The 22,467-nt window shown below is 44.3% G+C and overlaps 1 protein-coding gene across 1 annotated transcript; it reads left to right on the plus strand.

Annotated features, from left to right (window-relative positions):
• Positions 1-1,226: 1,226 nt before the first annotated feature.
• LOC124012831 (pleckstrin homology domain-containing family O member 1-A-like) lies at positions 1,227-18,863 on the plus strand. The gene is made up of 6 exons (XM_046326824.1): positions 1,227-1,478; positions 2,096-2,242; positions 11,557-11,697; positions 14,329-14,433; positions 15,152-15,253; positions 15,405-18,863. The coding sequence occupies exons 1-6, from the start codon at positions 1,452-1,454 to the stop codon at positions 16,737-16,739; spliced, it is 1,857 nt and encodes a 618-aa protein (XP_046182780.1). The 5' UTR covers positions 1,227-1,451; the 3' UTR covers positions 16,740-18,863.
• Positions 18,864-22,467: the final 3,604 nt, after the last annotated feature.

A 22,467-nucleotide genomic window follows, 5' to 3' on the forward strand; every position in this document is an offset into this window, starting at 1 on the left:
TGTTTGGCAGTTGATTGATTCTTTGCCAACTGCCTACCCCCACTACCAGCCACATGGGCCACAGATATTCAGCCTGCCTCCCTATAAAACCTCTCCAACCCCCCCCACCACCACCACCCCCAAATCAGATCCTCTAATCCTCCGCAACAACAACAACATTGCCTGGGTTATGTTCATAAGGAATACAACCGAAAGTGTTTTCAATACGAAATGGAAATGAGCGTTTCTCATTGCAGTCTCGCCCCGTTTTAAGTCATTGTTTTTCCGTTTTCCGCCTAAGGAACAAGACACTGTTCACCATAACACAGCAGCAACTCCACAGTCAGAGTGCATTCCCTGGAGATTGTGGGTGTGTGTTCTGAAAGATCTGGGGGTCAGGAAAAGGCTCCGAGTTTGTGCTCTGAGCAGCTTAATGCCGATTACTTACACAACACTGCTTTTTCTTATCGGAGATCCAAAAATGCGGTGTTCAGTTGTTTCGGTTTATTTAGAGGATAAGTAGATGGGAATATGACTACTAGGAAAGTTGCCCCAGGATGTCTCTAATTTGCCAACAACCTCCATCTGAACCCAAGAGACATGAGTATTAGGACAGGAGAATTTGCCCAATTTGTGTTTGTTTTCGAATGACCAAGGTAATTCTGTGCAGTCATATGTACAGCATTTGTCTCTTCTTCATTGTGGATCCTGTATATTGAGGAGAGGGAATCGGCACAGCTGAAAATAGACTTAAACCAATAGATGACAGAAAACCACGAACCTACTGTCTAGGGTGCATGCAACAGTCATTTAAAGGTCTCCATCACGAGACAAAATGTTGTGGTCTCCTAGAAATATAACGGAAAGAATAGATTATATTTCTATGGGGGTCTCCAAATACTCACTTCCCCCCCTGTAATATGATTTAAATTGAAATGTTGTATGGGTAAGTCTAGTTGGCCAATGCAAGAATGTATACATGTTCTATTGAAAAATCAATGGTCATTATCATAATGATATCAATTGTGGATTTTAGTTTATTGTTCCCATATGGGCAGGTTATGGATTTGGGTTTGATTACTCTCAACTGACCCTTGCTCTTCTATTTCCCAAACGTACTGTAAGAGCTCTTTGGCTTCCTCGGTCTTGGTGACATCACGCCGACAGCGCAATAGATGGAGCTGTCGAGCACTTTAATAACGGGAATGCCCTTTCAGCCCGCTGGTTTAAGATCAGTGTAGCCTACCTACCGAGGTGGAGGGACGATGCCACCGTCTCGTAATAACGGACAGTGCACGAACAGACCGCGTCATCGAAATTAAGAATATAAACCGTTATTGAAACAGATTGGGGAGAAAATAAAGGGAAAGACAGTTTATGCAATTAAAAAATATATCTTCTCCGAAAGAAAGGAAAATACTTCAAACTGTAGGAACTCCCTGCCTCACATCTACAAAAGTGATTCTGTCATAATGAAGAAGAGCAATCTAGCCAAACGGGTGAGATATAGCTTTTTTTTCCAAGTATTGGGTGCAAGTTTTTGGCCATGCATCTTTGCATTAGCCCATACATTTTCTGGGATATAACTGGCAATATGCCCATAATCGGGCATTATGCGCGCTTTGACACGACAGCACACATTAGCCGCTATATCATACACATTGTCTATATCACACATTTGATAGGATACAATTCCTAAATAAACGTCGTTTGGCACGTCCTTATGCGTTCCACATTCAATCTGTATGTAGCCTATTAATTTCCGTGTGTGCCATTACACGGATTTCCTCAACATGCGGATTCAATCTTCCAGTGAAGAGTACAATGTGTTGTCAGATGTCCGTTGCGCTGTATCGGTTGGTAGCTTTCAGATATTTTATTTGCCACACCCTGGATGTTATAAGACATGCACTTAAATTTTACGCACAGAAGAGCGCACCGTTATGATTTTTGGGAAAAGACGCGAGGACACTCATAGTTGCCCGAGTGGATTTACTGAGGCTCAGATTGAAAAGTAATTTGCCTTTGAAAGGGCTCGTCTTTTCTCTGTACTCTCGCGAACATATTGTTAAGCTAAACTAGGTTTTAACGGGTTTATTCCACTTCTAACATGCAGGGTCCTCAGGATGTCAACCAGCTGTCATCGCAGCCAGACAAAGTAGGCTGGATCCGCAAGTTCTGTGGCAAAGGGATTTTCAGGGAAATATGGAAAACCCGATTCGTGATACTGAGAGGAGACCATCTGTACATATCTGAGAAAGAGGTATGCACTTATCTTTTACCTCCACAGTGGAGGCTGCTGAGGGGAGGACTGCTCATAACAATGGCTGGGAAGAAGCAAATGGAATGGCATCAAACCATGTGTGGCTCCAGCCATTACCACGAGCCCGTCCTCCCAGTTAAGGTGCCACCAACCTCCTGTGCTCCAATATTATGTGTAGGCCAGTGGAGGCTGCTGAGGAGAGGATGGCTCATAATAATGACTGGAATAGAGACAATGGAATGGTATCAAACACATCCTATGTGGTTTCCATGTGTTTGATGTCATTCCATTGACTCCATTCCAGCCATTATTATGAGCCATCCTCTCCTCAGCAGCCTCCACTGGTGAAGGCTATAATTGTGTCTACAGTGGGCGCACCTGTACTTGAAATTGTTAAACGGACAACCTGGCTGTGTGTGTGTGTGTGTGTGTGTGTGTGTGTGTGTGTGTGTGTGTGTGTGTGTGTGTGTGTGTGTGTGTGTGTGTGTGTGTGTGTGTGTGTGTGTGTGTGTGTGTGTGTGTGTGTGTGTGTGTGTGTGTGTGTGTGTGTGTGTGTAGGGCCTGTACTGCCGTAGACATTTCAGGTTTCCTTTGTTGCAGGCTCGCTCCCCTTGCTCAGTAGAGATGCTCTGTGTGTGTGTCTGTCTGTGCACCACACAGTTGAAAACCAATGAACCACAAATACCACACAGCCCGTTTAAGGTGCATCATTTAGATGACAGCTTTGACAGGAAAACATGGATTTGGACTTTTTGGCCTGTGGAAGGACATCTTGGGTTTCTCAATTTTCAGAGATCTGAGGAACCTGTTTTGTGAAATGTGAAATACCTTTTAATGTAAGCTACACCTGAGCTCTCTGCTCTTGCTATGTTGTTTCCAGCAACACATTTCACCAGGAGTCCCCCTTGGTTTTGAATAGACAGATGTTGTTAGAAGTCTGGAAATCAAGGCCATGGGAAGGGGACAATGGAATTGATTGAAGTTCCTTAGCTGTTGAAAATAAATAGGATAAATTGTCAAATCTAAGCACAAGTCCCCATGCAAGCACAACAAAAAAATGATGTGCTGAATTCAGATTACTTTCACTGATGCAAACGTTCCCACCTTCTGAGGTCAACAAAATGCCCACTGGGCACAGGCGTCAATTCAACATCTATTCCATGTTGGTTCAACATAATTTCATTGAAATGACCTGGAAACAACGTGGATTCAACCAGTGTGTGCCTAGTGGGTACTGTAAGTCGCTCTGGATAAGAGCGTCTGCTAAATGACTTAAATGTAAATGTAAATGTACTATGGACATTGGTGGCGGATGGTGACTCAGTATAATTGTTGGGCAGATTTAGAACACTGTCCATTACAATACAACAGGTTTTTGGCCATGGAATAGAAAAATAACTATTTTGTTTGACCAAAAGTAATGGCTTATGTCCAAGTGCTTTTATCACATGAAAGGTTCCAGTGGACAGCCTCATTTATCAGTACAAGTTTCGAGATCAAATGACCTCGGCGTTAAACCTTGAGATGTAGCGAATTCACACCCTTTCGTTCTGGGGAGTAGCACTGGTATCTTTTTGTTGTTGATAATGACCACACTATAGGGCATGGACAGAATCAGTCATCCATCTCTGTATTCTCTATTCTTTTCTGTCTTCTTTGTTTTTGAGGTCAGATTTTGTTTGATATCACTGTTTCAATACTCCCCCCAAGCAGTAATCATGGAGATAAACGCTACTGACAGCTGAGAGGGCACAGGTCTTTCTGAAAGTGGAATAATGCCCTTTAAATTATTCCTCTATGGGATTCTCAGAAAGTCTCATGACAGACAAACATTTAAAGATAATAACTCGCAGGCATGCACTTGGTTCAGTTCAGGTTCAGTTAAGGCTAACCTTGTTCATAAAATGTGTATCTGGTTCAGTTGTGGATGTAGGTGTCACGCTTGCTAATGAAACAAACAGACCAATGACACCGCTGCAGGTTCACTTGACGACTCAGTCACATGCAATGCCTCTCTCGCCTTATCTTCAAGCCCCAGAGGCCTGACTGAGTTTTGAGTGCTCCTGCTGTCCATTCCAGAACCCCGAATAAGACCGGGGACAAGGCTCCAGCAGGGTACTCACAGGCTTCCCTTGAATGGAGAGAGCGGGGACTGAGGGCTCCAGCTGCATGCGATGCCAGTTTCCCTGATCATTTTAGAACCAACGTTTTTTTCTTCTTCTGTGACCCTACTCCCTTACAGCCTGCTGGATGAGCAACAAACACGTGTCAGAATCCCATAGGACCACGGCTCACGCAGCTGCGCCTCTCGCTGTGCCTGAGGATCCCCAAGCACCCCAAATGCCCCCACCCCTCAACCCTTCCCTATACACACAGACAGGCTGAAGCTGAGGTTCAGTCGCTGTGTAATGCCATCACCATCCTCACCTGTGGTACGGGATGCATCAATTCAGTGTTGTTCACGTTCTCTCCCTTTTTTGGTCTCTTTATCGTGTCTCACACGTGCTCTCTAATTTCTTGGATGTTTTAGCTCTGTTATGTAATGCATCGATTTTTATATTAGGGTAATTGGTAAGTGGCATGCTAGCTATTTATCAGGTGAAGGTAACTGCTCCCTCAGTGCTGTTTGACCTGCGTGTCATGTGCTCCGCTGCAACTTCTTAATAACCACGGTTAATGGTGGTGCATTATTCAAATGTGAACTTTGAAAAGACAAGCACGCTGTTCATGAAGTGGGCCAGAAGGCTAAGATGAACACTAAGGCTTTTGTATCTCTGACACTCAGCGTAACTACAGCTGTACGGCCTCTTGGGGCCCGGAATAATCTTTTCATTTTCCTATAGAGTGCCCTCTTTGAGTTTGCTTTAATGGCTTATCGACTTTGAGTGCTATCACTTTGTTAGCGAAGTTACAGCACAAATGACACTTTTGAACCATAATCACCGAATTAATTGCCCCAATAATTTCTATTAATCACAGATGAAGGACACTCATACTGTGAGTTCAGTCCAACACGTTATACTGTATTTCAAAGCAGGTGTGGTTTTGAATCAACATAGTCAAGCGTACAACTTGCGGGAGTATTTGCTTAAATGCGGTAAACACTTGCGTTAAAACGTGACCATCATTGTAGTTTAACTTTATCTGCAATTGATTGAATTGTGGCATGAGTTTGCAAGCTGGCCAATTGTCTGCTGCCTCATAAGTTTAGCTACATAAGCTCACGGGAAGCACAGTAAGCAGGTATACTGTTCTATTACCTCGAAGCATCTTCACACGGGGCACCGGTTCGATGTGTCAGAGGTTCTCATAAGAGGATTTGCAGCCATGCAACTGGGACTCTGAGACGTTAACAGCTGGTGACATTACTCTGTACTTCCCCAGATTCAAACTTACTTAATCATTTGACCACTAATACAAACATGTATCTATCTGTTCTCTTGTCAATTTTTTTAAATGTTTGATTGTAGGGGTGATACTGTATTTAGAGGGAAGTTTACAGAGAGAACTAAGGCGTAAACTGGGTTGAACTCCTGCCGCAGGAGGGGATATAGTCTGGAGGTCAGCAACCAACTCTACCACGAGACCGACCCGGCACAGAACACAAATATACACTACCGGTTAAAAGTTTTAGAACACCTACTCATTCAAGGGTTTTTCTTTATTTTTACTATTTTTTAGATTCTAGAATAATAGTGAAGACATCAAAACTATGAAATAACACATGGAATCACGTGGTAACCAAAAAAGTGTTAAACAAATCTAAATATATTTTATATTTGAGATTCTTCAAATAGCCACCTGTTGCCTTGATGACAGCTTTGCACACTCTTGGCATTCTCCCAACCAACTTCATGAGGTAGTCACCTGGAATGAATGTCAATTAACAGGTGTGCGTTCTTAAAAGTTCATTTGTGGAATTTCTTTCCTTCTTAATGCATTTGAGCCAATAAGTTGTGTTGTGACAAGGTAGGAGGGGTATACAGAAGATAGCGATATTTGGTGAAAGACCAAGTCCATATTATGGCAAGAACAGTTCAAATAACCAAAGAGAAACGACAGTCCATCATTACTTTAAGACATGAGAGTCAGTCAATACGGAACATTTAAAAAACTCTGAAAGTTTCTTCAAGTGCAGTCGCAAAAACCATCAAGCGTTATGATGAAACTGGCTCTCATGAGGACTGCCACAGGAATGGGAGACCCAGAGTTACCTCTGGTGCAAAGGATAAGTTCATTAGAGTTACCACCCTCAGAAATTGCAGCCCAAATACATGCTTCACAGAGATCAAGTAACAGGCACACCTCGACATCAACTGTTCAGAGGAGACTGTGAATCAGGCCGTCATTGTCGAATTGCTGCAAAGAAACCACTACTAAAGGACACCAATAAGAAGCAGAGACTTACTTGGGCCAAGAAACAAATTGGACATTTTTGGTTCCAACTGCCGTGTCTTTGTGAGACGCGGTGTGGGTGAACGGATGATCTCTGCATGTGTATTTCCCATCGTAAAGCATGGAGGAGGAGGTGTAATGGTGTGGGGGTGCTTTGCTGGTGACACTGTCTGTGATTTATTTAGAATTCTTACCAGCATGGCTACCACAGTATTCTGCAGCAATACGCCATCCCATCTGGTTTGGGCTTAGTGGGACTATAATTTGTTTTTCAGCAGGACAATGACTCAACACACCTCCAGGCTGTGTAAGGGCTATTTTTATCAAGAAGGAGAGTGATTGAGTGCTGCATCAGATGACCTGGCCTCCACAATCCCCCGACCTCAACCAAATTGAGATGGTTTGGGATGAGTCGGACCGCAAAGTGAAGGAAAAGCATCCAACAAGTGCTCAGCACATGTGGGAATTCCTTCAAGACTGTAGGAAAAGCATTCCAGGTGAAGCTGGTTGAAAGAATGCCAAGAGTTTGCAAAGCTGTCATCAAGACAAAGGGTGGCTATTTGAAGAATCTCAAGTATAAAATATATCTAGATTTGTTTAACACTTTTTTGGTTACAACATGATTCCATATGTGTTATTTCATAGTTCTGATGTCTTCACTATTATTATACAATGTAGAAAATAGTACACATAAATAAAAACCCTTGGATCAGTCGGGGGGGTTATAAAACATTTGACTTGTAGTGTATACTGAGTGTACAAACATTAGGAACACGACATGACATAGACTGACCAGGTGAATCCAGGTGAAAGCATTATCCCTTATTGATGTCACTTGTTAAATCCACTTCAATCAGTGTAGATGAAGGGGAGGAGACAGGATAAAGAATTATTTTTAAGCCTTGAGACAATTGAGACATGGATTGTGTGTGTGTGCCATTCAGAGGGTGAACGGAAGAGACAAAATATTTAAGTGCTTTTGAATGGGGTATGGTAGTAGGTGCCAGGCACACCGGTTTCTGTATGTCAATAACTGGGTTTTTCACACTCAGCAGTTTTCCGTGTGTATCAACAATGGTCCACCACCCAAAGGACATCCAGCCAACTTGACACAACTGTGGGAAGCATTGGAGTCAACATGGGCCAGCATCCCTGTGGAATGCTTTCGACACCTTGTAGAGTCCATGCCCCAATGAATTGAGGCTGTTCTGAGGGCAAAAGGGGGTGCAACTCAATATTAGGAAGGTGTTTCTAATGTTTTGTACACTTAGTGTATTTTAAGACTATTGAATTTCATCACCTCCCTGTTACTTTGCAGTGTCAGGGGAAACTACTCAGAGAACAGCTCCAGTATTTCTGTGTTTAACATTTCAAGATATCATTAAAGGTTTCATCATCTCAAAGAGCCTGTTAACTGCGGTGTATTTTTCACATTATGCCCACTCAGCTACTGCTCAACGCAGGATTTTGAATAATTTTGTATCATCTTCCCATAATAGCCTGCAGAACCATAGCTCGGAGAGACTCAATTGACCACACAGACGTGCTGCCATAAGAACGTGTATTACACAGCACAGGAACTGCGTAGACGCGTGGGTTACAGAGAGGTCTGTTCGTCCATAGAAGGCTGCTGTTGGTGTGTGAAGTGTACAGCAGCGTATGTTGTCGTAGTTGAGCATGAGATGTGTGTCTGTGTGCTGAGAGAGCAGGTTAAGGAGGTGCGTGTTCTCTGCTCCGACGACATCAACCCTGCGTATCGCTCTGTTCTTATCTTACAGCTGTGCTATTGGCTGCAGATTACGCGCATCATACACCTTTCATAAGAGCGCGCTCTGTTCTCTTCTGTAGTCTCGGCACGTGCAGACAGAGAGATGCTCCTGTAGAATGTTCAAAGTGCTTCAACACGAGCACTCAATCTATGATCTATGTGAATAATTGACGGGATTCCCATCTATGTTCATGTACTGTATATATAGAGTTTTCATGGTTTTCAGTGGTGACTTGCACGGCATATGAAAGAGGACACTCAAACAAAACAGGATTTAGTGAGAGAGAGAGTGAGGGAAGCTTGTATTAGTCGGACGCCGTATGACCTTGGCCAAGGGGTACTTGGGGTAAGATTTTAGGCCCTACTTTGAAGAAATGTGGTGAGAGTTGGACAGGGTGTTTTGTAGTTGGTCAAGATCTTTGCGATTGATGTAGCTTACAGATACTGCAATGTGATTGATTGGCTCTACATCTGTGACAGAAGGCAAATGTGTGATCAAGTTTAGTAGTGGTTGATAGAGAAAAGTAGTGGTTGATATGATATGGATATGATATGATTGTGACTGGTCGTCAAGCATATCATGTGGTCGATGTAACAAAGCTATATGATTGGTGCAGGGAGGCCTGGTGGTTTAGCTTTTCACACTTGTTATGCTAGTTATTTCAGGAAAACCTACTGGCCAGTTCTGAGAATATTATATGTATATGTAGTATTACATTATAAATAAACCCGCCTCTTTCAACTCCCCAGCTCTAAACTACATTACATTTTCCAGAGTGATTGAAAAGATGCTTTTAATCCATTTCTCCTTTTAATTCCAACCTGGTTTATATAAAATCCTTTCGTGCTTGATTACAGGGTATTACAGGCATGTCCACCAGATTTTGGAGTGTGACCAAAGGGACATCGCCTTTCCATTCGCTCTAGGGTTTCCCCCTGCATTCTACTGTTGGATGGGCTGCCGCCGGCTATTATAGACTTTCGGTATCTTTGCGTTTCAGGGCTGTATGTTACTGGGCTATTCTCAGTGATTCAGTGCAGCATTTAACCCCCAACTCTGCTTTTCCATATAGGGAGCAGGAGCGGAGGGAAATATCGATGGGAGGCTGGGGTTCCAGAATGGATCCTCAGGGTCTCTTTTTCCCCATATTAGTCTCTCTCTGTCTCTCTCTCTCTCGCACACACACACACGCACGCACGCACACGCATGCACGCACACACGCACACACACACACGCACGCACGCACACGCATGCACGCACACACGCACACACACACACGCACACGCATGCACGCACACACGCACGCACACACACACGCATGCACGCACACACGCTCGCACACACACACACACACGCACACACACACACAGTTCATGCTTAACTTTTACATTTTAAAGGCAGTTTGGGTGGCTAACGAAAAGGTAGCAGCATGCGGGTGGGATACAGTTTGGATCAATGTTTTGTCATGAAGAAATTGGACACTATGTATTGTGCTCATCCAGTATACTGTATATCGCTAGGCATAATAGAGTTCCTCAATTAAATTAAAAAACACAAATGGCCAAATGTAGCCCTAACAAGTGCATTTCAGGCTGCTAGTGGATTAATAGTGGTTGATACTAGGCTGCGACACATTATATAATGATACCGTATGTGGTGGTTTCTTTGATCACAGAAGCTCTCAGTTGCTCCGTGTCTCGTTCGAACGTTGGCAGATTCCTCTGATGCAGGGCTCTGTTGCTGTGTAAAATCTCTATGCATCAAGATGAAAGTGGAAAGACCCCTGCCCCTTCCAAAAACACACTCACATCCACCCACACACACACCATTGCTATGTATTCCAATGACGTTCAACCTTATTTTTCTTTTTCTTAGTTCTCACAAGAGGCCTACACACAGGCTTGTACCCATGTCAAGAACCAACCCCCAACACCACCAAACACACACACACCTGCCTTGACCCCCATTGACCCCGTTGGTATGTAGAATCTAATGGGGCTCTCTGGGAGGTCCCACCACCCGTGAGGTTGTCAGTGGAGGGGTCAATGTCTCTGCCCCAGCGCTGTTGATTACAATTGATCTGTGTTTAAACAGACACTTTGCTGCGGGGCCACGAGACCAATAATGGGACGCAGGGGAGTAACACAGGAACACCCGCTCCAAGACTACATTTTTCTACCAATTTGTCTGGCTATTGCTTTTTGACGGTATTGGGAAGCAGGGTTTGGAAATGAACACATCTTTCAATGCTCTGTGTAAAAGCATGATCATGACATAGTAACATTAAGATGTCAGGCATGTAATGGATTTTTTCTGTATAGACATTTGGACTTAAAAAGACCTTTGTTACACTTACAGAAGAGCTTCTGTATACGCATTTAAGGCCTGGTATTTCAGAACATTTCATTTGAAACCTCAATAACATAATGGATGATACGAATGTGAGAAGTGGCTGATTTTCACCCAGGCACAGTGGTGTGTCTCTGTGCTGTTGATGGCTGATGGAACAAAGAGTGGTAATTAAGCAATAAGGCATGGGGGGGGTGTGGTATATGGCCAATATACCACAGCTAAGGGCTGTTCTTAGGCACGACACATCGCGGAAGCGCTTTATTGTTATTATAAACTGGTTACCAACGTAGTTAGAGCAGTAAAAATAAATGTTTCGTCATACTCATGGTATACGATCTTATATACCACGGCTGTCAGCCAATCAGCATTCAGGGCTGGAACCACCCAGTTTATAATTAGTCTTTTAACCCTTGGGTTAAACTCAAGATGACCTGCTGTAATGCATAGTAGGTTGTTCTGTGTGTGTGTGTGTGAGAGAGAGAGTTTGAGCGTGTGTGTGTGTGTGTGTGTGTGTGTGTGTGTGTGTGTGTGTGTGTGTGTGTGTGTGTGTGTGTGTGTGTGTGTGTGTGTGTGTGTGTGTGTGTGTGTGTGTGTGTGTGTGTGTGTGTGTGTGTGTGTGTGTGTGTGTGTGTGTGTGTGTGTTTGTGTGTTTGTGTGTATGTGCATATGTGTGTTTCTGTGGTAGACAGATGTTTTAAGGTTCAAAACAAATTGACAAAGCTAATTTGCCAGTGCCATCTTGCACATCTCTATAGACCTGAGTTGTAACTACTTCCTGTTTCGTCTGCGTGTTTCCAGGTGAAGGATGAGAGGAAGGTCCAGGAGTTGTTTGACCTGGCTGACTACGAACGCTCTGAGGAGCTGCGCAAGGCCAAGAGTCGCAGTAAGAAGAACCACAGCAGGTTCACCCTGCTTCGCTGCAAGCAGCCTGGGAATATGGTGAGTCCTTCTGCCCAGGGAAAGTGAAGGAGTCAGGCAGGGAGGCTGCACAGGGCCTGGGGTGCGTAGGCCTCAGTAAGAAGACCTTACTGCAGGTGTCGATTTTAGCTGAAAATACACTTAGAAGTTTAATTTGGCTGAAAACTGAAACTTGAGGCAAGTTTATCCTCAGACATAGTTTGTGGTTTTCTGTAAAGAGAGAGTATGATATGTTGAGTACACGTTCAAAATCAAATCAATCAAATTGTATTTGTCACATGCTGCCTATACAACAGGTGTAGACTAACAGTGAAATGCTTACTTACGGGTCCTTTTCTAACAATGCAGAGTTAAAGATAACGGAGTGGCTACGGACACCGATATTTTGTATCTCAATAGAGAGAAATAGTAATGCCGTCTTTTTGTAGGAACTATCTCTGCCATGGTTCATTGGACAAAACCTATGGGGAAATGAATAGCGTTTTGGGATAAACGCCAAAAATAAGGACATAAAGGCTTCATAATTCATAAAGGTCATGTTAACATGACATGTTATCTCATAGAAACAGAACGCATAACGTATCTCCCAAGCCTGTGTTGACCTCCGACATTGTTTCCTGCTTTGTCCACTCCGCTACCTACGTAGCTGCTGTGTCCACTCCGCTACCTACGTAGCTGCTGTGTCCACTCCGCTACCTAGGTAGCTGCTGTGTCCCCTCCGCTACCTACGTAGCTGCTGTGTCCACTCCGCTACCTACGTAGCTGCTGTGTCCACTCCGCCACCTACGTAGCTGCTGTGTCCACTCCGCTACCTACGTAGCTGCTGTGTCCACTCCGCTACCTACGTAGCTGCTGTGTCCACTCCGCCACCTACGTAGCTGCTGTGTCCACTCCGCTACCTACGTAGCTGCTGTGTCCACTCCGCCACCTACGTAGCTGCTGTGTCCACTCCGCCACCTACGTAGCTGCTGTGTCCACTCCGCTACCTACGTAGCTGCTGTGTCCACTCCGCCACCTACGTAGCTGCTGTGTCCACTCCGCTACCTACGTAGCTGCTGTGTCCACTCCGCTACCTACGTAGCTGCTGTGTCCACTCCGCCACCTACGTAGCTGCTGTGTCCACTCCGCTACCTACGTAGCTGCTGTGTCCACTCCGCCACCTACGTAGCTGCTGTGTCCACTCCGCTACCTACGTAGCTGCTGTGTCCACTCCGCCACCTACGCAGCTGCTGTGTCCACTCCGCTACCTACGTAGCTGCTGTGTCCACTCCGCCACCTACGCAGCTGCTGTGTCCACTCCGCTACCTACGTAGCTGCTGTGCTGACTGCTTCGCTGCTGGTCCCCCTTCCTTGATCGCCTTTGTCCGGTAGCTGGTGTAGCCTACAAACTTCATGTTGTACACAAAACTGTTCGCACTATTTTATTCCCTTAGTCGGCTATTAAGCATAAGCGCAATTACCTACACATGTCCTGTTGTCAACCAAACTGTTCAACCTACTGCATTTCATGCCTCAGTAAGCATCATTTCATGTTCTTTTTTTGAGGGGAGTGGGTTACGTGTAGCTATTTACATGTTTTACACAAAATACATGATCAACATGTACAAGTTTTGTTGTCGGTATTGGTGTCGACGGTGCAGGCTGGTGGCAGTGGTGTAATGGTGTGGTGAATGTTTTCCTGGCACACGTTGGGTCCCTTGATACCAATTGAGCAACGTTTCAATGCCCTGAAGAATTCCGGCTGTTCTGGAGGTAAAGGGATGTCCGACCCGGTATGAGATAGTTGTACCTAATAAACTGGCCACTGAGTGTATGTGGTGAAAGTGTGTGTGTGTGTGTGTTGGGGTGTCAGTGTGTGGGTAGAGTCCACTGTGTGTGCATAGTCCGTTCAAGAGAGGTGCAAAAGCAAAAAAAAAATGTGTCTAGCTGATGGCATTTATTCAATTTTCTCGCTGGGAGATGATATGGTTGTGTTGCCACATTGGATTGAACATTAACACACCCCCACCGCAGACCGGGATTGGTGGATTTCTCCAGAAAGACATAATCCACAGAATCCCATTACCACTGAAGAGGCATTCTCTATAACGGCCAAATCCTATAGAGATTCCACCCACAGAAGTTGTCACTTCTGACCCACTGCAGTTCTTCTCGATCTCGGCACCAGCTGCTGGTTCATTTCACTTCATCGTTCACCGTCGTAGTGTGATATTCTGTAACTACGTGTCGGGAATGGAAGGGGGAAGTGTGTGTTTGAGAGAAGATTTTTATTATACACAAGAAGATGTAACTGGATTAAGGGCAGATGCTCAATTTACCTATTTGTGTCAAGCTTTGCAGAGATTCGTCCTCCAGTTTACAGCTTAGACCCTGCTTTAGATAAGAGCCATCTTTAACATTTAGTGAGGCGCAATCTCCTTTTCTTGGCGATTTAGGCAAAGCCGCCCCATTAAGCTTCCTGTCCCCCATTCCATCTCTCACACACTGGCTACGTTCCAAATCTCCCTCCAAGCCAATGCTTCCACTCATTTATTGCTTTTAAATCCATGATGAGAGTGTGCAAGTGCACACTTACTGTAGGAAGAAGGGTGAATATTGGGAGGGTCCCTTTCTCTTCTTTCAACCACTCAATCGATTCTGTCCTTCCCTCAGGTGCCCAATCTTGTGTTTTTGGCCGTTAGCCCCGAGGAGAAGGAGTCGTGGGTCAATGCCCTCAATACAGCCATCATCAAAGCCAAGAACCGCATTTTTGACGAGGTAGGTCAGTCACTCTTCTCCTCCCCTTCTCTGTCGCTATGACGCCAGCTCTCACTTCTCCCCAGCTTTCTACAGCTTCCCTTATTTTTCTCTCTCATTATCATGTCTCTCGTGCAACATTCATGATTTCAAATGAAACCACCGACACTCAAAACGACCCCACGGCCAGCCTTAAAAAGTTTCCAGACAAATTTAGCCGTTGCAGTTGCTAGGCCCACTATGTAAAATTGGTGAATTTAGACAAAAGCGAAAGTAAGTGGTATCTCCCCAGGCGTGGATGAGAGATCAAAGTGTTTCCTCGCTGACTCATCCATCTCCGTGGGGAACCGTCCTCGTTAACGCTCCGTCCCTGCCGACACCCACCGGTTTTCCTCGTGCCTCTCGATCAAACAGTCCCGTCCCCATCACACACTATAGGGTGAAAAATCCATCTTCCGTATTTAGAGATCGTCGAGAAGTGAGAATGAACTCTGCAGCCACCATAGTGTGAAGTGCCTGCTTTCGCACAGCAGGTTGAATTCCAACACCCGACAATGTACTCTGCTCTAATGCACTCTACTGTTCTCTACATTACATCTTCAGCTCATGCTAAGGATAAGTTACTTGTTGCTCCTATAACCTTATACTCTTTCATCCATTCCCAACTTTCTCTCCACAAATATACATTTATGTTATTCTGAATGTAAAAAAAAATATCTATTTCTGATTGTCTCCATAGGTCACAATTGAAGAGGACAGTGTCCTGGTGCACCCTACACGTGATCGTGTCAAGATTCCCCATGCACGGCGCTTGCCCACCCGGGGACACCTCATGGCTGTGGTGGGTGTTGCTACCTTGGCTAACACTGACATTTTAGTTCCAAGTCAATATTTTATTTGTGAAAGGCAAATACGAATTTGTACTGTTTGTAATGTAAGGATTTATCCTGGTCTGTTTCATTGAATGCTAAACTCTCTTGTGCTCTCCCTAGGCATCCACCTCTTCAGACGGAATGTTGACCCTTGACCTTGTCCACGAGGAAGATGGCTCCACCCCAGATGATGAGGAAGAAGGCTTCTGGGAAAATAACTTCCGGGTTGACCTAGACAAACGGACCACAGGTCGTCAGCGTTCTGGCACAGATGTCTCCAAACTCTGTGTCACCACAAGGGACCCAAGGGTACCCAAGACGGGCAGCCTACCCCGCGGGAGCGAGCTCTCCTGGGGCCGGGCGCACCATCTTGAGGCTCAACCCCACACCCCTCAACCAGGGAAGAGGTTCAGTGCCCAGGGTAGGAGCCGCTGTGCCTCCATGGACGAGGTCCTTTCCTCACGGCCAATCAGAGGTGTCCTTCGCCCTCGCCCCACAGATGAACCTGTCCAGCCTGTTGGACAACTGCAAAGTCTTATCGCCCAGAAAATGCAGAGGGCTCAGGAACTGCTGGAAGAAATGCGATTGGAGGAACTGCAACATGCAAAGGGAATTGACTCGCCCTATCTGAAGGGCATTGACTCGCCTCGCTTGCACCATCTGAGAGGGTCTGAGTCTCCTCACTCCAGGGCCTCAGGCTCACCTCGCAGTAAGAATAGTGACTCCCCACGTTTGAGGGTAAAAGACTCGCCTCGTTTGAAGGGGAAAGACTCACCTCGTATGAAGGGCAAGAAGTCCCGCTCAAAAGGTACAGACTCACCCCATTCAAAGAGTGATGACTCTCCTAATTTGAGGGGTAAGGACTCTCCCCGTCTCAGGGTTACTGACTCTCCCCGTCTCAGGGTTACTGATTCTTCCCGTTTCATGGAAACACACTCGCCAAGTCTGAAGGGTTCTGAATCCCCACGTCTCAAGAACATTGGTTCACTGTTTTCAAAAAGTTTTGACTCATCTAGTCTGAAGGATTCTGTCTCGCCTCGCATCAAGGATACCGATTCTCCTGTTCTGAGGGGTAAGGACTCGCTAAATATAATTGGCAAGAATTCTCAGAGTCTGAAGAGTATCGGCTCAACTTGTCCGAAGGGTGCTGACTCGCCCCGTCTGAAGGGTAATGACTCTCCCCGTCTGAAGGGTGCTGACTCGCTCCGTCTGAAGGGTAATGACTCGCCCCATAGTAAGAGTGCACACTCACTTATCAGTGACTGTGATTTGGAGAGTAGACGGGCAGAGGCGGAGCGTCTTCTGCAGGAAGCCGTCTCCTCCTGGCGTCAAGCTAAGGAGGTGCTGGAGGAGGTGAAGGAGCTGCAGACGCAGTCACTAAACCGCCGCTCCGAAAAGAAAACAATGGAGAGGCCCCCAACACCGCCACAGGACTATAGGCTGGGGGACCAGTGACTCTGTCGCCAACACAGCTGAAAAGCATGCTGGCTTCTCTCCAAACAAAGACAATAAGAAAGAGCACTAGGGGCATGGAGTACCTTCAGTAAATGTTCTGTCACGTTTTTGTTGTCATTGCTTGCCAGTGTTGAAGCACAAAACTTTTAGGCTTTACTGTTATTTTACACTGTTCTATCTTGATCCTTGTTTCCATACCGTATACTAGTCAAATTAAGCTGAGCAAGTCATGACAGAATTATTTTATTATAGCACGGCTATTTCCTTGCTGGTTTGAATAGGTTAGATGGACCTTGACCTCATAATATGACTCTGGGCATTCGTTTTTGTTCCCTTTGTCAAAGGCTCTGTGGTCCACTCTGTGGATGGAGGGATGGGCGTCTGGGCTGTGGAAGCAGAGCAGAGCTTAATCCTGGTTTGTGGATGGGGGGGTGACTCAGACTGAGAGGCATAAACAAGGCTAGAGTGGGGGTGCCCGGCCTCGGTGACACTGACACCCCCAAGGAAAGTCATGCTGTTCATGTATTTACATGTATTATCCGCCAGAGGTCGATTAGGTTTCATTGCAAAATGCTTTGCACTGTAAATATAAGTATGAAATGCTTTTTTATAATGGACAAATGGAATGAGAATGTTTGCGTGGAAACATTGTCTGAGGAGCATTATTTCAGTCTGAAATGCATACATGGAGAAGATGCTTGGGATTTCTCTCTTTCGGTTAGCTTCAGTTATTGACAACGTGCAGTCCAGTCCAATGACCTTGAAAAGCGACAAGATTTCCCCCAGTCAGAAACCTAGTAAATAAATAAATATATGCCATTTAGCAGACGCTTTTATCCAAAGCGACTTACAGTCATGTGTGCATACATTCTACGTATGGGTGGTCCCGGGAATCGAACCCACCACCCCTGGCGTTACAAGCGCCATGCTCTACCAACTGAGCTACAGAAGGACCATTGTAGTTGTTGGTCTTCTCAGAGACCGAATGCAAAAGGCGATCTTTCTCTTACTCTGAGCGCATTATGTCCTCTTTCCCTCTGTGTCCTGAGCTGAGCAATACTATTCCAGGGACAGATTCAAAATGTTAACATTCTGCAATCAAACTGATTCATTTGCCAAGCTGGATTCCTGACATGTATAGCTAAAACTCACAGACCACTTTGATTGCAAGGATATCAAGTGACTAACTGCTTCGCTTTATTAAATGCACTTCTATTTTCGGGTCATGTAGCATGGTCTCTTGCTTGTGCTCAGAATTCCTCGGTTGTTTCGGTTAATTGGGGTTCTGTGGTCTACCAAAGCCTGCTGTGAGTGACTCAGCGGAAGCCAGCAAGAGAACATGCTCGTTAACTCTGATCAGCTTCCGAGGAGAAGTGCTATAATGGGATTATAATCGCAGGCGTCATGTTGGGTCTCTGTAGTGTTTGTTACACTTCTAATCAGGTGGGAAGATGATTTGAACAGTTCTTCTGTCTCTCTTCCAAAAGGTGCACAGGTTAATCTCACAACAAGAGGATCAATGATTTAATGAGAGAGAGATGATGAAAGCTTCTGAAAGGTTTTCAGAGCACAAAGATGTTACATTTGGAGATTTGAAGATGGGTTAGTTGCACTGCACTATTTCATACCAAAATAGGGTGGAAATCAATGTTTTTAGTGTCATGTCCTGGTTTAGTCACATGGTCAGTATTTCCCGCCATGTCATTGGCTGACTGCCAAAATGTGATTCATAGGTCACTGAGTTGATATTAACATGCACAGTGCATCTAGGACAGGACAAACATCGCTCCATTACACCAGGCTCACCTCACATACGGTTACAATCACTCATGTGTGATTGCGGTTTATCAGTTTATTTGATTATGTGTGTCCCTTAAGCAGCAATTATATGGCTTTGGTGCACATGACAACATGCAATACAGTAGGCCTAATGTTGATAACGAAAGAGATCTATACCACTGCTTTGTAATCTGAACTAAGCCAAAGACCAGCATATAGCAACTCTGCCAGAAAGAGGTGAAAAGTGGTTCAAATGTCTCAAGCAATCTACATAAATAGATTTTATTTACAGCAATTGATAAATGACTAATGTATGCATAAGTTAAATAAATAATTTACACCGAATTCCCTTTGTCTTTCATCACTTTCCTTTTAACTACTGATTTGCGTCCCTAGGGGCAGAATTGCATTTTTATCATATTACCCATTAGGACTGAATTAAGTATTCAAATTTAATTATACATGATTACGAACGTGAAGCATGGCTCCATCTTTACTGCTGTGCACTCGCAACGAGGATTCAATTCATTTAGCACCCCATCCATTTTGTATTAGAGGAGTGTTCTTGCCAGTAGCCCTGTTTAAGCAGAGGGATTAACAGTTTAAAGGTTATATGGTTGAGCAGATGTGACTGTGTAGAAGATCCCTATCACCTGATTCCTCTGTTAGAAGGGAGGGAGAGAGAGAGAGAGAGAGAGAGAGTAGAGGAGTATGGGTTGTGGGGGGAGGGGCTGCTCCGTGCTCCATTGTGACTCAATAGCCTTGCAGCATCTGGCTATAGCGTGGCCCCACTGAATCAAATGGATTAATAAGGACGCTCCAGTGATGGCATTAGTAATACTGGAGCCTGGAGCAAAAACGCTACTGCCTGGCCCCTGTTTTCAGCCGTTTCTTTTATAGGAGAGGACTTCATAATGATAATCGCTAAATATGACCCAAATACATGTGAATAAGATGACAACTACAGACAGGTAGTTACTGCACACTACTGTAACCAACAAGAGCGGGAATACTGAAGCACAACATCAGGCCATAGCATGTATAAAAGAACCCAATGACAACATTGGGATGCAGGAGAGAGAAAAAATATATAATTTCCTCACTTCACTCACTGCTCCACGTTGCCATGCTTGCCTTGGAGGAGGAGAACTTGTTCAATTGGAGGGTGGTTGCAACTTGCTCCTTGTCATGGCCCAGCGAGGGGACGTTAGCAACAGCACAAAAAAAATACATCTTACTTAGTACAACCACGGCGCAACAAAGCAACGGCACGTTCAGAAGCTGTATAGGAGGAACCATGTCTCTGAAGCGAATGTGCCATTCCTATGCAGATGAACGCACAGCGCACATGGTTACTTAGAAAAACAACACGACAACGAGAGGCTTTTAGGGACACAGGGGACGGAATATTTCAGAGGCAGTAGCGTGGGACTGCGGCGATATGATAGCATGCTATTTCTGCTGTTATAAAACCCTTGATGTGGCTAAGCTATGGGAATGCTCAGCTGGCCGGTCTACTCACTTCAGAAGGGCTGGGCATGTTCTGTTGTGCATTGGCTGACACTAGGCCAAAGGCATATTTCAATTTGATTATGTGTTTAACTCTATTTTGGGGTTTATATTTTCCTATCCTCATTTTTTGTTAAAAGGACTTTGGTCATGGTTTTTATATTTTTGGAGTTATAACGACACTAAATGGATTAAATAACCAACTCTCAGTGGGTTTCTTAAATGTAACTCAAATTGCCATTTCACTCTTTTCAGTGTCATTTTTAACCGAATCCCTTGTCATTTGACACTTTACTGTGTTGTTTAAACTCCAGCAGAGTACATTTCTCTTTCAGTTTCCTTCCTTTGAGTTACGATGGTGTACAGCCTCATTCTATTTCTTAACGGGGCACATTATGGGGGTTTGCAATGTGATATTCAATCTCTGTTGGAAGCCAATTTAGGGTCAGTTTGGGGGGGCTAGGGTCAGTTTGTTATATCTGGAGTACTTCTCCTGTCCTATCCGGTGTCCTGTGTGAATTTAAGTATGCTCTCTCTAATTCTCTCTTTCTTTCTCTCTCTCTGAGGACCTGAGCCCTAGGACCATGCCTCAGGACTACCTGACATGATGACTCCTTGCTGTCCCCAGTCCACCTGGCCATGCTGCTGCTCCAGTTTCAACTGTTCTGCCTGTGATTATTATTATTTGACCATGCTGGTCATTTATGAACATTTGAACATCTTGGCCATGTTCTGTTATAATCTCCACCCGGCACAGCCAGAAGAGGACTGGCCACCCCACATAGCCTGGTTCCTCTCTAGGCTTCTTCCTAGGTTTTGGCCTTTCTATGGAGTTTTTCCTAGCCACCGTGCTTCTACACCTGCATTGCTTACTGTTTGGGGTTTTAGGCTGGATTTCTGTACAGCACTTTGAGATATCAGCTGATGTACGAAGGGCCATATAAATAAATGTGATTTGATTTGATTTTATTTTATTTTACAGCAAGACATCCAGCCCTCACAACTTGCATTTAGAGTGGGGACTAATGCCAGTCAGAGTAGGGAAGAAAATACAGTACATGAAGACTACCTACATCATGTAAACTGGGACAACTATAAATCCAACCACTTACAGTTCCTTCAGGAAGTATTCACATCCCTAGACTTTTTTCACATTTTGCTGTGTTACAAAGTGGGATTAAAAATTATGAAATGTAATTTTTGGGGGGTCAATGATCTACACAAAAATTATAGATAGTTTTTTAATCGAAAATTAAACGCTAATTTATCTTCATTAGATAAGTATTCAACCCCCTGAGTGAATACATGTTGGAATCACCTTTCTGGGTATGTCTCGAAAAGCTTTGCAAACCTGGATTGTACAATATTTGCCCATTATTCTATAAAAAATGTGTCAAGCACTGTCAAGTTGGTTGTTAATCATTGCTAGACAGCCATTCTCAAGTCTTATCATAGATGTTCAAGCCGATTTAAGTCAAAACTGTAACTAGGCCACTCAGGAACATTCAATGTCATCTTGGTAAGCAATTCCTGTGTATATTTGGCCTGTTTTAGGTTATTGTCCTGCTGAAAGGTGTATTTGTCTCTCAGTGTTTGTTGGAAAGCAGACAACCAGGATTTCCTCTAGGATTTTGCTCTATTACGTTTATTTTTATCCCCCAAAAAGGCCAAGTCCTTGCCGATGACAAGCATACCCATAACATGATGCAACCACCACTATTCTTGAAAATATGAAGAGTGGTGCTCACTTATCTCCTCTCACAGCTATTAAACTCTGTAACTGTTCTAATGGTGAAATCCCTGAGGGGTTTTCTTCCTCTCCAGCAACTGATTTAGGAAGGACTCCTGTATCTATGAAGTGACTGGATGTATTGATACACCATCCAAAGTGTAAAATGAATAACCTCACCATGCTCAAAGGGATATTCAATGTCTGCTTTGTTGTACCCATCTACAAATAGGTGCCCTTCATTGCGAACCATAGGAACACCTCCCTGGTCTTTGTGGTTGAATCAGTGCTTGAAATTCACTGCTGGACTTAGAAATCTTACAAGTGTGGGACACGGTGATGGCGTAGTCATTTAATAATCATGTTACACACTATTATTGCGCACAGAGTGAGTCCATGCAACTTATTATGTAACTAGTTGAGCACATGTTGTACTCCTGAAGTCATTTAGGCTTGCCTTTAACAAAATAATGTCATACTTATTGACTCAAGACATTACAGCTTACATTTTTTTTAAATGAATTTGTAAGGATTTCTAAAAACAGAATTCCACTTTGACGTTATGGGGTATTGTGTGTAGATTAGTGACACACAATCTCAATTGAATTCATTTTCAATTCTTTCAGGCTGTAACGCAACAAAATGTGGAAAAAGTGAAAGGGGTTGTGAATACTTTCTGAAGGCACCGTACAGATTGGATTAGTATAGAAC

This window comes from Oncorhynchus gorbuscha, linkage group LG24 (assembly GCF_021184085.1).
Source record: "Oncorhynchus gorbuscha isolate QuinsamMale2020 ecotype Even-year linkage group LG24, OgorEven_v1.0, whole genome shotgun sequence".
NCBI classification, from domain to species: domain Eukaryota; kingdom Metazoa; phylum Chordata; class Actinopteri; order Salmoniformes; family Salmonidae; genus Oncorhynchus; species Oncorhynchus gorbuscha.

Coding starts and splice junctions, on each gene's coding strand:
- LOC124012831 (XM_046326824.1), top strand. CDS start 1,452: ATGAAGAAGAGCAATCTAGCCAAACGG. Junction 11,698..14,328: donor GCAAGCAGCCTGGGAATATG/GTGAGTCCTTCT, acceptor TCCTTCCCTCAG/GTGCCCAATCTTGTGTTTTT. Junction 15,254..15,404: donor GGGGACACCTCATGGCTGTG/GTGGGTGTTGCT, acceptor TGCTCTCCCTAG/GCATCCACCTCTTCAGACGG.